General features: G+C 59.4%; 2 protein-coding genes across 2 annotated transcripts; both read left to right on the top strand.

Annotated features, from left to right (window-relative positions):
* Nucleotides 1–729: 729 nt before the first annotated feature.
* Nucleotides 730–9,607, top strand: EXOC3L1 (exocyst complex component 3 like 1). The gene is made up of 13 exons (XM_039721479.1): nt 730–996; nt 1,974–2,134; nt 3,142–3,361; nt 3,646–4,306; nt 4,492–4,609; nt 4,735–4,860; nt 4,978–5,078; nt 5,505–5,615; nt 5,731–5,860; nt 6,819–6,941; nt 7,220–7,375; nt 7,714–7,838; nt 8,276–9,607. Exons 1-13 carry the CDS (start codon nt 954–956, stop codon nt 8,460–8,462), a joined length of 2,262 nt encoding a protein of 753 aa, XP_039577413.1. The 5' UTR covers nt 730–953; the 3' UTR covers nt 8,463–9,607.
* Nucleotides 9,608–9,824: 217 nt separating this feature from the next.
* Nucleotides 9,825–12,603, top strand: CTRL (chymotrypsin like). Its single transcript, XM_039721480.1, has 7 exons — nt 9,825–10,541; nt 10,672–10,775; nt 10,918–10,997; nt 11,224–11,305; nt 11,412–11,592; nt 12,008–12,141; nt 12,380–12,603. The coding sequence occupies exons 1-7, from the start codon at nt 10,490–10,492 to the stop codon at nt 12,539–12,541; spliced, it is 795 nt and encodes a 264-aa protein (XP_039577414.1). The 5' UTR covers nt 9,825–10,489; the 3' UTR covers nt 12,542–12,603.
* The last annotated feature ends 1,617 nt before the right edge of the window (nt 12,604–14,220 follow it).

Here is a 14,220-nt window from a genome sequence, read left to right as displayed (position 1 = left end):
CCTTTCTCCCGGGGTTCCGTCAGCCCCGTCGGTTCGGGGCCCCGCGGGTCAAGGCAGGGGTGCGTGCATCCCCGCGCCGCTCTGCGGTGCCAAAGTCCAACTCCCGCCCTGTGCTACCGGAGCCAAACCTCGGCCATGCACCCAGCTCTCACCGCCCCGCTGACAGGGGCGGTTTGCTGCTCCAGCACAGCCAGTGCCGGGGGAATCCTCCGGGCTGTGCCCGGGGAAGGCAGCCTGTGGCAGGGACACATCTCCAGGTCCAACCGCAGCCATGGAGCCCGCATCCCCACGTTCCGCCGGCTCAGGCTGGCACAGCGCATCCCTTCGTGCTGCATCCACCCTCGAGTGGGCTCGCACTGTGGGTGGGCTGGGCTGTGACACCCCGCTGTCCTCCCGAGCCAGGGTGGCTGCGAGGGGACAGCGCTGCGAGCACGGACAGCGCTGAGAGTCCCGGGAACCGGGGCTGCCGGCGAGGGTAGACAGGGTGTGATCTCCAGGACGAGAGGAAATGGCCTCAGGTTGAGTCAGGAGAGGGTTAGATTGGATATTAGGGGAAATTTCTTCATTAAGAGAATGGTCAGGCACTGAAAAATGTTGCCCGGGGCAGTGGTGAAGCCACCATCCCTGGACGCGTTAAAAAGGCGTGGGGATGTGCCGCTTAGGAGCATGGTTCAGTGGTGGGCTTGGCACTTAGCTGTTGTACTCGATGATTTTAGATGGCTTTTCCGACCTAAACGCTGCTGTGATTCCGTGGCTCCCGTTCCCCAGACCTCCGGCTGTGGCGGTGCCTTCCCGTGTCCCCCCTCCCCTCCGCCCCCCGCTCCTGACGTCCTGAGCGCGGCTGCGGGAACACAATGGGGCCCTGAGGAGCGCGGCTGCTCCGGCTGAGGAAACGGCAGCCGGCTTCCTCCGCAGCCCTGCCCTGGCCCCGCAGCTCGCACAGCCCGGACACCATGGGCATGTCTGCGGAGGACGAGCGCGCCGCCAGCCCCAGAGGTAACGGGGGTGATGCTCCCCGGGGAGCCGGCGAGCTGGGCAGGGAAGGGATGCTGCTGCTGCTGCTGCTGCTGCTGCTTGCAGCGCATTTTGGGGATTCCCCCGCCCTTTGCCTCACCACCCCCTCCACCCTCCTGGACCTTTTCCCTGTGCCGGGGCTGGTGCCGTGTGTCCTTGCGGGTCGGCAGCCTGGCTGTGCTTCCTGATGGTGATACCTGCGCCGGGGCAGTGCTGCTCACCGCTCATCTTATCCTCAAAGCTGCTGTCCTCCTCCCTAATCCCCTGGTCCCCAAGGCAGCCAGCGGCTCCCCAGCAGGGCAGGAGCCTGGCTTGGCACTGGGTGACAGCCCCGCTGGGCTGCAGGGAGTGGCTGGGGGTGGGATGGGGTGGGAGAATGATGAAACCAGGCACTGGGGACTGGGAATGGTGTGTAATAACTGTGCTGGTTCTCAGCCCTCCACTGTGGCCAGGAGCTCTTTGGCATGGCTTCAGACCAAGGGGGACACAGCTTTGTGGGTGTTTTGGGGAGACCAGGAGTCTCCGGTCCTCACCTTAGCCTGGCTCTCCTTCCTGTGAGAGCTGCCATCTCCCCATCCCTCCTGCTGACTCACTGCTGGAGTCTCAACCCTGCTGACAGCTTCCCAAGTGGCATCAGACCCCCTCCATGCAGACACCCCAGCACTGTGTCTGGGGGAGCAGCCGGGATGTGCCCTCAGCCTGGGGACAATGTGAGCCGGCAGGCTGAGTCACAGCACCCCAGGGCAGCTTTGCTTCTTGCTGCCACAGCCTCTGTGCCACCCCATGGTGGTGGCATCTTGGGGGGGCCTTGCAGAAGGACCCTCTTGGTGCCATGCTGCCCAGCTTCCCACATCCATGTGTGCTTGGAAGTCCAGTGGCAGCGAGCTTCCTGCCTCTGCCCTCAGGGGCCCTTCCTGCCCCACTCGGCTGTGCTCGCTGACCCCTGGCTTCATCCCCAGACGAGGAGTGGCCGGAAGCAGAGAAGGCTGAGAAGCTGGCGAGAGGAGCCGCTCTGAAATGGGCTTCAGGGGTGTTTTACCGCCCCGAGAAACTGGAGGGGCTGGGGCATTACCGGAGACGAGAGACGCAGAGGAACAACTCCATCCAGTCCCGGCTGAAGGTGTGTGTTTGTCCATCCCACGGACACTTGCAACCACACCCCCTCCTCGGGCAGGGATCCCTGCCAGGGCCCCCTCTTGCACCACGAATCCTCTTTTGACTAAATCTTTTCCTTTGGCTGGTGTTTGGTGGGTGAAGTGCAATTGCTGGGGGGAGAAGACCCCCTTCACCTTCTGCCTTACCCCCAGGCAGTGTCTGAAGTGTTAAAAGGAGTCTTCTGTGTCTCTGATAATCCTTCAAAATAAAACACCAAGGGGGCTCAGCACATTCCATGTGCAGGACTCAGCACACCCCATCACTGCCCCGTCCCAGCCCCTAAGGCTGCCCTGCCCCACGACTGGGAGGAAGCACAGAGCTCCAACCTGTCCCTGCCTGTGGGTCTCCACAGGGAAAACTCCAAAAGGCTGCCCTGCCCCATGGCTGAGAGGAGGCACAGAGCTCCAACCTGTCCCTGCCTGTGGGTCTCCACAGGGAAAACTCCAGCTCTACATATCTGTAAGGGCTGTCCCAGTCCCCCTGCAATCCTGCCTTCTCACCCACATCCCCCTCTTGCATATGACCCAAGGAATTATTACCTCAGGACTGAATCAGTCTGAGCACCACAACTTTCTCCTGACTCTGGATGAATTGTCTGGGAGGCCTCGGTGAAAGCTTGTTTCTGGTGAATTTTGGCACCAGGAGCCGGGAATTAAATCAGTGAATAGGGCACGGAGATGTGCCAGTGCCACTGCAGGGCTGGAAATGATGGCACTCCATTTGGGAGGAGGGTTTATATGGCCACTGAGGTCCTTCATACCTTGGGGGCACATAGGGGCCCTGTGACCCACTGCTCCTTTGCAGAAACAAAGTAATCTTTTAAAGCTGAGACATCTGATTACTGTTTACCCTGATCCTTGTGGGCTGGGAGAGTGCCTGCAACACAGATTGTGCAGGGCTGGGGCAAATGGTGTGGAGTCCTGCTGCCTCCTGGAGCTGCTCCACTGCCCCCCATCCTTTTCTGCTCCCCAGTCAACTGTCCAGTCCTACCTGGAGGGGGTAAGTGCAGGGCTGGAGCAGCTGCGGTCGGCAGCCCAGGAGGTGCAGGGCGTGTGCCAGGACCTGGGGGCTGCACGGTGGGCCCTGCTCGACAGCGCAGACCACTTCCAGGGCCTCCAGCAGATGAGGAAGCTGATGGAGGAGCATGTGCAGCTGGCCTCGGTGGTCCAGGTGCTGCCCCAGATCTTCTCGGGTAAGGCAGTGGACAAGTCGTGGTCAATTTGGGCTGAGAAGCACTGGGGGAAACCTCAGTTCAGCCACAGGTTCTGTGCAGGGCTGGTGGTAAAGCCTGAGCAGGTCACTCAGGCTTTGCCAGCTGGGTGAATGGAGATATCCCTGCTTCCCCAGGGCCTGATCCAGTGGTATTCCCAGAGCCCCAGACCTTTCCCCTCACCATCTCCTTGATAACCTGCATCTCTGGTGCAAACCCCTTCATCTCCACACTCAGTGCTGGTATCTCTCCTCCCTCTCCCACAGTCCACGAGGTTTTTTCCCATATCCTGCAGCTGCTCCATGGGCAGCATCTCTTGGAGGCCCACGTGGAGCTCATGATGGTGGAGCAACTCCGGGATGACATCCTCTCCCAGCTGCACCTCCGTGGGCTCTCCGGTGCCCAGGCAACTGTGCTGTCCTACTTTAGTGGTCTGCAGGACCTCAACGAGAGCCTGGCCAAGCAGCTGTGGGACATTGTGGGCAGCAGCCTGCGGCTGGTGCGTGAGGACCCCGTTCTCTTTGTCACTGCTGTGAGGATCATCGAGCGGGAGGAGAAAATAGATGATACTCTGCTCTTGGAGGCCACCTTCCTGCCCCCCGGCCGGCCAAAGGGCTGGAGGCAGAAGTTCTACCAGGTCCTCCAGGACACCATCACAGGAGGCCGTTTCCGTGCTCCCCGCATGGATGCTGAGGGGCCAGGGCTGGCCAAGCACCTGGCAGCGCTGCAGAGGGACATCGTGTCTGAGCTGCGTGTGGTGAAGGACCTGATGGTGCAGTGTGTCCCAGCTCACTACAACATCCTCAGCGTCTGCACTGCCACCTACCACCAGGCCCTCACCAGCCACCTCCAGGAGATCCTGCGGGAGGACCTGGACAAACAGGGACTCTTCCTTCTCCTTGAGTGGGCGCTCCGTGTGTACCACAGGTCAGCAGGAACCACAGCACCAACCAAGTGAGGGATGTTGTGGAGAGCTGGGTTGTTCACCAGCTCATGGATGGGTTGGGAGAGTGTCTCTGGTTGCCAGGGGATGGTGACCAGGAGGTCAGAGGGACAGGTAGGAACTCCTGGAAAACAGGCCTTCCCAACCCTGCCCCACCTCTGCCCTCCAGCCCAGAGATGATGGGTCACCCTGACCTCCTCCCAGAAGTGGATGTTTCTGCTCTGGATCCCTTGATGTCCTCTGAGCTTGTGGATCAGACAGAGAGGAGATATGTGACAAAAGTCAAGGTGAGTGAGCAGGACAGGGACCCAATGACTCCCACTGAGCCAAGCATCTGCTCTGACAGGGACCATGAGCCAGGGAGTCTGTACTTGGCTTCTTGGGCTGCCTGTGGTGGGTGTCTGTTCTGCAGGCTAGTGTGTTCGAGTGGATGCAGAGGACCCTGGAGGTGGAGTTCAAGGAATGGTTCAGGGAAGAGGAACCTGAGATGGACCATCAGGGCTTCTTCCAGTCAGCCTTGCCTGCCATTGTCATGCAGGTGGGACCCCAAGAACATGGGTACAGATGGAGCATGGCCATGCTGAGACCTCCCAGAAAGGAGTCCATGGCCTGCAGGTTCTTCCTGAATCACCTCCACTTTGCTCTTGTGCTGCAGATGCTGAATGAGAACATCCAGGTGGCTTCCTTGATCACCGACTCTCTGCAGCAGAAGATCTACAACATGGCCTTGGAGGAGCTTGAGGCCTTCCTGGGCCGGTCAGTGGGGCCATTCACACCCCTGTCCACCCTCACAGACCCTGGGGCCATGGCTAAGCATCACAGGCTGGGCGTGGAGATCTGCTGTGGGGCACCCAATGCTCATCCAGGTCATAGAAGGCTCAGCAGCCTCTCTACCCATGGGGCTGCTGTCTCAGCCTTTGGGGACGTCAGCTCTCAGACTAGGGCCTGCTGTTAATGCTTGTCTGCTGAGCCCTCCCAAGGGGATCCAGAACGGGTCCCAGTGTCCCACCCTGCCCAAGGACCTGTCCCTCTCCAGCCTGGTGGCAGGATCTGAAAGGAGCCAAGTGAGCTGGGAGGGTTGTGGAAGGTCCCTGTGTCCCCAGGAGCATCCCAGGGCCGGGTCCCCGTGGTGGGAGGCCTGGGGCTCTGCCTGCCCCTCAGGGCTGCCTCACTGTGTTGCAGCCTGCGGGAAGCCCTGGTGCAGTGCGGGAAGGAGCACCAGCAGGACCGGGCCGTTCCCAAGTACTACATCTCCCACCTGCTGGCCGTGCTCAACAACAACCTGGCCCTCAGGTAACCTGCACCAGCACCTGGTAGCTCTTGTAGCAACACCCACCCCCATCCTCCCTGGGGTCAGTGTTCCCACTATGCTTCCCAAGCTACCTGTGCCCTCTCTTCTCTCTCCTAGCAATTCTGTCTCCTCCCTGCACCCTGACACTGCCTGCAGAGAAGTCCCTGGATCCCTGCAGGCTGCTCTAGACAGGATGCAGAAGAAAGCCACCCAGCTGCTGCTGGAGGAACTGCTCCTGGACCTGCAGGTATGTTGGTCCAGCACCTGAGGCCGACAGGGCTGCAACAAAGCTGAAGTCAGCAATAGCAGCCCTACTGCAACTCGAGTTTATTCCTGCCCAGGGTCCCTGCCGTGTGCTCTGTACTCTGCTATCACCCTGCAGACATCTCTGCCAGCCTGTCCCCCAGACCTTGATAAACCAGCCGATGTCTGTCACCAGCAGCACCACCCTATATCACTAGGGCAGATGGCTCATGGCCCCAAATCACCAACGGACAGAGCCCAGGAGCCTTACCCCCCCCAGCTGCCTCACGCTCCTTCTGGCTCCTCCATGGCAGAAAACCAGCTGGGGAGCAGCAAAGTGTGTGAAGGATATGAATCCATGTGCAACTGCCCAAGTAGTTTCCTGCTAGTGTAGTCAAATTTAGCTTTCCTGGAGTCTGGACCAAAACCTGGAATAATTAACGACATTACTATTTAGGGCTTGAATGCCATGAAAACAAAGGAAGAGCCAAAGGGTGAGGAGCTTGCAGGCAGCAGTGGCCCTAGCTGAGACAGAAGGAGTGTGTGTCTGCAAGCAGGAAGACAGGCAAGGACAGCAGGGCGGGAGTAGGAAATCAAAAAACATGTTGTGTCTACACAAGGGAAGTGGGGAGGGGTGGAAATTAAAAATAGGCAGGACAGGCCAAAAGGAGGTGTGTGAGGAGCAGCTCACTGCCCACACCTCAGGTGTGCATCATGACCCAGATAAAGCCCCAAAATGAGGGCCTCAGGGTGTCAGGGAGGAACAGCCCCAGTGTTTCCATAACTTCCTACCCTTAACCACTCTGCTGTTTTTACATTGAGTTTTGGCTGGCAGCAGGGGCTTGGGGGCTTTGCAAGGCCAAGTGGCCGTGGTGCCAGGCAGCAGCTGTGGGTGCTGTGCTGCCCTGAGCTGGCAGCTCTGCCATGGTGCAGGGCTGACACTGCTCCTCTGCTCCCTGCAGCCCCTCTGCCTGCAGCTGCCTTCCCGCAAGTGGCTCTCCGGGTCCCAGCTCGTGGGCAGCATGTGTGAAGTGATTGACAAGTATGCAAAGGACTTCTCCCGCGTCAGGAAACCCGTGTGCACGGTACCTCCTGCTTGTCTGTGGGACAGGGAGGCTGGGCAGAGGGCGCCGTGCTGGGGTGCAGGGTCTGGGAATGCAGGAGAGTCTGTGTCCTCTGGGGCAGTCCAGAGAGCACCTTCCCCCAAATCCAGCTGTTTTCTCTGTCCCTTCAGTCAGGGGGCTTCCCAGGAGATTGCTCCTATGGCTTGGTGTTGTATCAACCATTTTGCCTCTGCCTTTCTGTGGGGAGCTGGGTCTGGACACCCAGGCAATGCCAGCACTGACAGCTGTCCCCTGCCCAGCTCCTGCTGGCGGAGAGCGAGCTGCTGGTGGCGAACCAGTACCTGCGGGCGCTGCTGCAGAGGAAGATGGTGTGCAAGAGCCGGGAGGAGCGGGGCCAGCTGTGCCACCGCCTGCTGCAGGACGCCACGCAGCTCCGGGAGCTCTTTTGTGGCCTGGTGAGAGCAGCCTGGGTGCGGTGGGGAGCCAGGGCTGCACCACGGAAAGGGAGCATCACCTCACCCTCCTGCTGCCCTCCAGCCACAGCCCACAAGGAAATGGGCTGTTACCCTTGGGTGGTTGTGAGGCCAGTATGGGAGGATAATCCAGCTGGCTGGATTAGAGACTCTGGGGACCATCACCCTGCCCAGCAGCCCCTGATGGGTGGGGCATGCTGAGTGGGAAGACACCAGCTGCAGGGCCTCAGGTGCCCACGTGGGCACTGAGGACACAGCTGTGTCCCCAGCCACTGCAGTGACATCCTCTGGGTCTCACACCTGGCTGCTCTCCCTGCCAGGGCCTGGAGCGGGGCCAGCAGAGCCTGGAGGCTGTTTTTGCCCTGCGGGAGCTGATCTGCCTCAAAGACCCAGCACTGCTCAGCCTGGAGGTGCTGGGCTTCATCACCAAGTACCCCGATGTCAGGTAAGGTACTCCCTGCAGGAGGGGATAGATGTGAGCCTGCTCAGGAGAGCCAGTCTTGGCTGCACCCTCTGAGGGGGCACAGCAGAGCAGACAGAAACCTGAACCTTTACCCCCTTCTCCCTCTCCTTTTCCCATGCTCAAGATTTGAGGGGTCCTTGAGAAGTCCCAAGGGCAAAGGTGTACAGAAAACAGCAGTCCTGCTGTGGCATTTGCACATCTGTATTTGGTGGCCAAACAAACTGTGAAAAGTAACAAAACACCAAATTGGAAATGTCGAAACCAAATTCAATAGGTTTGGGGGGATTGTTTGCAAGAAAATGCTACTTGGCCTGGTGTAAAGTACCAGTTTTCCCCTGGGCCTGGCTTGGTTCCTCTGGCTGGGGGGAGGTTTGCAGGACACGAGCAGTGCTCGGGCTCACCCCTGGCTCTCTGCCCAGCGATGAGCACATCTCCACCTTGCTGGATATCCGCGGGGACGTCTCCAAGGAAGTGCGGCACGTGGTGCTGGAAATGATGGCTCAGCACCCCCAGGCTCTGCCCGAGGGCTACCGGCCCATCTTCAGCACCATCCTGGTCCCTGTGCAGGAGCTGCCCTTCTGCCTTCGCAAGGGCAAGTGTGCCTGACCCTGCCTGGCACTGGTGCCCTGCTGGTCCCACGGGGGCCATGCGGGGTGGCTGTGCGTGGTGAGAATGGGGGTGACGTGTGGCATCCCCCACACACAGCACCTGTCCTGTGCTGGGGACAGTCTGGATAAAGGCCATTCTCCTCTGGTCTTGCCCCATGAGAAGACTGTCCCCTGCAAGCACCAGTCCTGGGATACCTGGACTGGAGGAAATCCAACCTGTAGCTATTTTGGTGGCCTGCTGGGACAGTGACTGACAGCTGCTCAGGCCCATTGCCTGCAGGAGAAAGAAGAGTTGCAGAATGGACAGGGATCTGCAGCTGGGACAAATTCACCTCTCCATGGGGCTGCAGAGATCTTTGGGTTTCCCCAAGTCTCCAGACAGCCCCCTGAGCCAGTGTGTCCCAGCCAGCTCCAAGTTTCTTTGCTCTTTCTGTTTCTAAGGCCTACTTTCCCAACTTTCCCAAAACCCTCTGATTTTAAGGATTCCCACACCAGCCATGGAGGCTGTTACCATTCCAACTCTGAGGCAGACTGGAGCCTTGCTGGGACCAGGCTGGCAGGATGGTTTCAGCCATGGGAGGTCCTCTGGGCTCAGCCCTGGGGTTGGGTGCTGCTGCTCCACCAGGCTGTGTCCTGCATGGCCAGTGGGGAGCAGCTGAGCCAGCTCATCATGGCTCAGGGACGCTGAGGAGAAGAGCACAAGGTGGTCTCCCCACCCTGGACAGTGCCATCAGCCCTATCCCTGCTGGCACAAAGGGACAGCTCCGAGTTCCTGCTGACCTGCCAGACTCCTGGCTCTGGCTCACTGCCAGGAGGAAGAGACTGGAGTTGGAGGCTCCCAAGCTGCAGGGAGAGCGTGGTTGTGCTGGTGTGTTGTCCTGCTCCAAGGTGCCTCCGTGATGGGCAGCACCACCCTGAGCACTGGCTCTCCCTCCATCCTGTGCTGCTGCCCAGGCCTTGGCATCTCCTCCCAGTGCCCTATGAAGATCAGCAGCAGTCTGTGTCTCTCTCTACACCCTTGTGCCCAGCCCCTGCAGTGTCCTGGGAGACCTCCATGCTCTGCCATGCTTCCCACCCCGGGATGGGCCACATCCACTGTCCTTGCATGGTACCACTGCTGGAAATAAAGGCCTAAGCTCTGCACCCCGTGTCCAGGCTCTGCTCCCTGGAGGGTTGGGGCAGGGATCAGGGTATGTGGGTGGCACAGAGAGGGAGGGATCCATCCCCATGTCCAGCATCACCCCAGACCTGCCTCCCTGCACCCTGTGCCAGCCCAGGAGGTCACCCAGGACAAGGGGGATGATGCAGACACTACATACCCCATTGTTCCGGACAGAGACAGGACAGAGGGGGGCCACCCTGGGTCAGGTGGCTGCAGTGCTAGGGGGATGCTCAGTGAAGGGCTCAACCTCAGCTTGGGAAGGTGCCCACTCTCCTCCCTGGGGCTCATGGTGTGCTTGCTCAGCTGGCCACAGCTCCCACCTGCCTGGGAAGGTGTCTGCTCTCCCCACCTGCCCCTGCTGGCTATGGGACTTGCTCACCTGCACCACGGGCATGGTTCAGAGGGTTCAAGCCTGAGCCCTGGGAACATCCAGGTGGGCCCAGGCCAGGACTTCATGGCCATGTGGAAAAACAGCTCTAGTCCCAGTAGATCTGAAACAAGTCTGAGCACGGGATGACCACCCATCCCAGCATGTCCAGCCCCACTGCCACCCCAGCTGTGTGCCCACAAACAGCCTCTTGTACCCTCCATCACAGCCCTGTGGTGCTCTCCTGCTCCAGCTCCACAGGCTGCAGTCAGAACTAACACTACCCATGGCAGCAAAAGCCCAAGTCCCCCAGGTGTCTTTTGACAGTACCTTCCCACGTCCCTGTTTGTGTGTGTGCCAGGCTTGGCACGTCACTGCTGCCCACACCTGTCACAAGGCCACAGGGGGACCTTAACCTGGCCAGCTATGAGCCACGTGGCTCCCTGGCTGCTATAAAGCTCGTGGTCCCCAGGGGTTCAGACCATCTCCTTTCAAGATGGCATTCCTGTGGGTAGTTGCCTGTCTGGCCCTTGCCAGCGCCGTCTCAGGTAAGTGCTGCCCATGGGTGCAGGAAGGTCCTCAGGGTGTAGCAGGGAGGGTGACACACCAGCACAGGCAGACCCCAGACATGAGTCCTGAGCTTCTGGGTCACCCCTGTCCCCTGTGCCTCTCCTGCAGGCTGCGGGGTGCCCGCCATCAGTCCCTCGGTGGCCTACAGCGAGAGGATTGTCAATGGGCAGAACGCCGTGCCCGGCTCATGGCCCTGGCAGGTGTCCCTGCAGGTACAGCCCCGTCCCCCTCCCTGGGCACTGCCCTAAGCACTGGCACGGCCAGCCAGCTGGGCACCAAGGGGACCTCTGCCTGTCGCCAGCTTGGGGGTGTTCAGCCTGCTCACTCCCAGCTCTATCCCTCTTCCCTCCCCAGACCACCACAGGATCCCACTTCTGCGGCGGCTCCTTGATCAACCAGTACTGGGTCGTCACAGCTGCCCACTGCAACTTCAAGTAAGGAGTGATGCCAGCCCACGCTGGTGCTGCTGGCAGGGCCAGGGGCTCGGGGCATCCTGGGCATCTCTGAGTGGCACCCGGGTCAGCCCCAAAGGCCTGAGCAGGCCAGGGCTTCCTCCCCAGTTGTTCCCCCGGGTCCCTCATGCCCGTGGCTGCCCCGGTGCTGCTCCCACCCGGGCTGCTGGCTGGACGCGTGCCCCTGACTGCCTCTCACCTCTCGCAGCCCTCGTGCCCACGTTGTTGTCCTCGGGGAATACAGCCTTGCTTCCAGCTCCGAGGCCGTTCAAGTGAAGACCGTGTCCCGGGTGAGCCAGGCGGGCGCGCTGCTGGGCCGGGGCTGCAGCTCCGCGCTGCGGCTGCTCCCGCACGGCAGGGCAGGCACGAAGAGCTGCGGTGTTTCCCTCCCTGCAGGCCATCACCAACCCCGGCTGGAACCCCAACACCATGGACAACGACATCACCCTGCTGAGGCTGTCCTCGCCCGCCCAGCTGGGAGCCCGTGTGTCCACCATCTGCCTGGCCCCTGCCAACCTGGTGCTGCCCTCCAACGCCTGGGCTGTCACCACCGGCTGGGGACGCACCAACCCCAACTGTGCGTAACCTGCAGCTTCAGGGGGGGCTGTGCGTAGCTGCTGCTCTTCTTGGGGGCTCTGAAGGGCCAGGGGTGCTTGTGGGGGTGACATCTCCTGTACGTGTGGGAAGGGGGGGAGCTGGGCAGTGGAGTAACCCTGCCTGAGCGGGTACCAGTGTGCACACATGTGCAGGTGTGTGCTCAGGGGCTGGGTGTGTGTGTAACGCAGCGATGGCTGTGCACAGGCACAAGCCCGCCCTTTCTTTGGGCTGCCTGCACGAGATTATCCCGGGAAGAAGGGGTTTGTTGGCACAGAGGAGGAAGGCACTTTGTATGGTAGCTCCCATGCACCAGTGGAAGCTTTCCCAGGGTACCTGTGTGCACTCCAGCAGACCCACAGACACTGAGGTGATCTAATGGTGCTTCTTTCCCCTAGCCCAAGCCTTGGCAGCAGTCCTGCAGCAGGTGACCGTGCCCCTGGTCTCCCAGAGCCAGTGCATGCAGTACTGGGGCAGTCGCATCACCAGCGCCATGATCTGTGCCGGTGGGGCTGGTGCCACCTCCTGCCAGGTAAGGAGCCGAGTTCCTGCTGCACAGGGTGGGTGGAGGAGGAGGAGGACATGCGGGGTCTTGCTGAGCTCCCATTGCATCACAGGGAGGGTGGAGGAACAGGGTACGTGGGGTCTTGCACTTATGGAGGCAGATATTTAAGCTACAGCACCTGGCCGTGTGCAGGGGGTCAGGCTGGGGTGGCAGGGACCAGCTTGGAGCACGTGCCAGGAGCACTAAGCAGGAATCTTCCCCACAGGGTGACTCTGGTGGACCTCTGGTGTACCAGACTGGGAATGGCTGGACCTTGATTGGCATTGTCTCCTGGGGAACGTCCAACTGCAACATCAACACGCCGGCCATGTACACTCGTGTCAGCCAGTTCCGCAACTGGATCGACGCCGTCGTTGCTCAGGGGTAAAGCTGCTGCCAGCGTGATCCCCCCACTGGGATTAATAAAGTACCAGCTCTTGCTTGTGCCAAGCACTGTCTCTGGTTCCTTTCTTCTCATGATGCAGAGTGGGATAGAAGATACATGGAGGAGCCTGGGGCACCCCATGCTTCTCTCCTTCTGAGAGCTGGAGCTTGGTGCCCAGCTGGCATCCAGGGGAACTGCCAAACTAGGACAGGATGCTCAGGAAGAGGGGGAGCAGGGCTGGCTGTGGCTCAAGGGCTGCTCAGTGGGTCTCCAAGCACACCCTGGCACCTACCCAGGCAGTGCTGAAGGTTGGGAGAATGGTTCTCCCACTGAGCCAGGAGCGAGGTGCCACCAGGGAAGGGACTGTGGAGCTGCAGCTCAGCACCAGAAGGGCTGCTCAGCTTGCAGTAGAAGGTGGGTGTTGGTGGGGCACAGGATCCTAAAGGATCCCTGCCTGCAGTTTAAAGCCATGACTTGTGTAGCAGCTGAGAACACAGCTGAAAAGGAGAAGTGCCACAGGCAGCTCCAGCTCCTGGGGAAGGTGGAAAGGGATGGCTGGAGAACAGCAGGTTCACCCCTGCAGATCTGCCAGGTAACAGCAGGAAACTGGAGGCCACTGCAAAGGAAAATTTGAAGCTAAAAAAAATTTCAAGGCCAGGTGACAGGCTTTCACTCAAATGGGTTATTGACACAATGACTGGTGGGAAAAAAAAGTCTTGTGTGATATGGAAGTAGCGAGACACATGCTCAGTGAACTACAATCCAGTTCCCAGCAGCTCCAAATAGAGCTGGTGATAAGGCACCGTGGAGAGAAGCAGGATCAGACTGTCCCAACATGAGGTGTGGGGTTTAGTTTTCCTTACCAGTGATGTGAAGGTGATACACCACCTCTGCAGTGTGAATCACAGCCCCCAAAATGTAATCACCGTATTAAGCAGAGAGTGTGACACTACACAGGGACACACTGATGGGAAGGGGTGTGGAACATCAATGGAGGGCAATGGCCCATATGACTGACTTAAAATAAATACAAATCTGCTCAAGTAAAGCCTGGGGCTAACAAATTTTAATGGAACATCAATGGAGGGCAAACACAAACAGTCTGGCCCATATGACTGAGTTAAAATAAATACAAATCTGCTCAAGTAAAGCCTGGGGCTAACAAATTTTAGTGGTCATTAATAGTTAGTTTTCTTTAGTGGGTTGCTCTGCAGGGAGCATCTAACTGACCTTAAAGGCAAGTGAACAAAGATGTGGGCATGGACCATACAGGCAAACAGAACTGGTGGCTATAGGAAACTTCAAACAGGAATCACCAGCTGCAGCACTATGGGTCATCTGGTCTGTGTGCTGAGCTCTCTGTCAGCTCTGTCACCAATGGGATGGGGCCCCCTGCCCCTGGAAAATCCTGGAGAGGAGGCATCTCAAGAGGGGTGTGCATTGTTCACTTATATTACAAGTTTTCCTGTTGGTTCATAAAAGCTGCTCAGAGTAAAACTGGAGAGGTGAGTGGCTGTGGACAAACCAGAGCATTTCTCTGGCCTCTGGCCCAGTCTGACAGCCAAAGAAAAATAAACAGAATGTCTCAAAGTGCCTGTTCAGCCTCCCAAGTGCACCTTCCAGGAACAGGCTGAGTGCTTGCCTCATCCAGGGCATCCCATGGACATCCCAGCCCTGCACAA

The sequence above is a fragment of the Passer montanus genome, unplaced genomic scaffold (genome assembly GCF_014805655.1).
Source record: "Passer montanus isolate IOZ18808 unplaced genomic scaffold, ASM1480565v1 scaffold45, whole genome shotgun sequence".
NCBI classification, from domain to species: domain Eukaryota; kingdom Metazoa; phylum Chordata; class Aves; order Passeriformes; family Passeridae; genus Passer; species Passer montanus.
The sequence above is the reverse complement of the archived record's forward strand: the minus strand, read 5'-3'. Positions and strand labels throughout refer to the sequence as shown.

Bases quoted from the DNA above. Each gene is read 5' to 3' on its own strand.
- CTRL (XM_039721480.1), top strand. From the start codon at position 10,490: ATGGCATTCCTGTGGGTAGTTGCCTGTCTGGCCCTTGCCAGCGCCGTC. The intron at 10,776-10,917 runs GTACAGCCCCGT...TTCCCTCCCCAG, and splicing joins CCTGGCAGGTGTCCCTGCAG to ACCACCACAGGATCCCACTT. The intron at 10,998-11,223 runs GTAAGGAGTGAT...CACCTCTCGCAG, and splicing joins GCTGCCCACTGCAACTTCAA to CCCTCGTGCCCACGTTGTTG.
- EXOC3L1 (XM_039721479.1), top strand. From the start codon at position 954: ATGGGCATGTCTGCGGAGGACGAGCGCGCCGCCAGCCCCAGAG. The intron at 4,307-4,491 runs GTCAGCAGGAAC...TCTGCCCTCCAG, and splicing joins GCGCTCCGTGTGTACCACAG to CCCAGAGATGATGGGTCACC. The intron at 4,610-4,734 runs GTGAGTGAGCAG...TCTGTTCTGCAG, and splicing joins GATATGTGACAAAAGTCAAG to GCTAGTGTGTTCGAGTGGAT.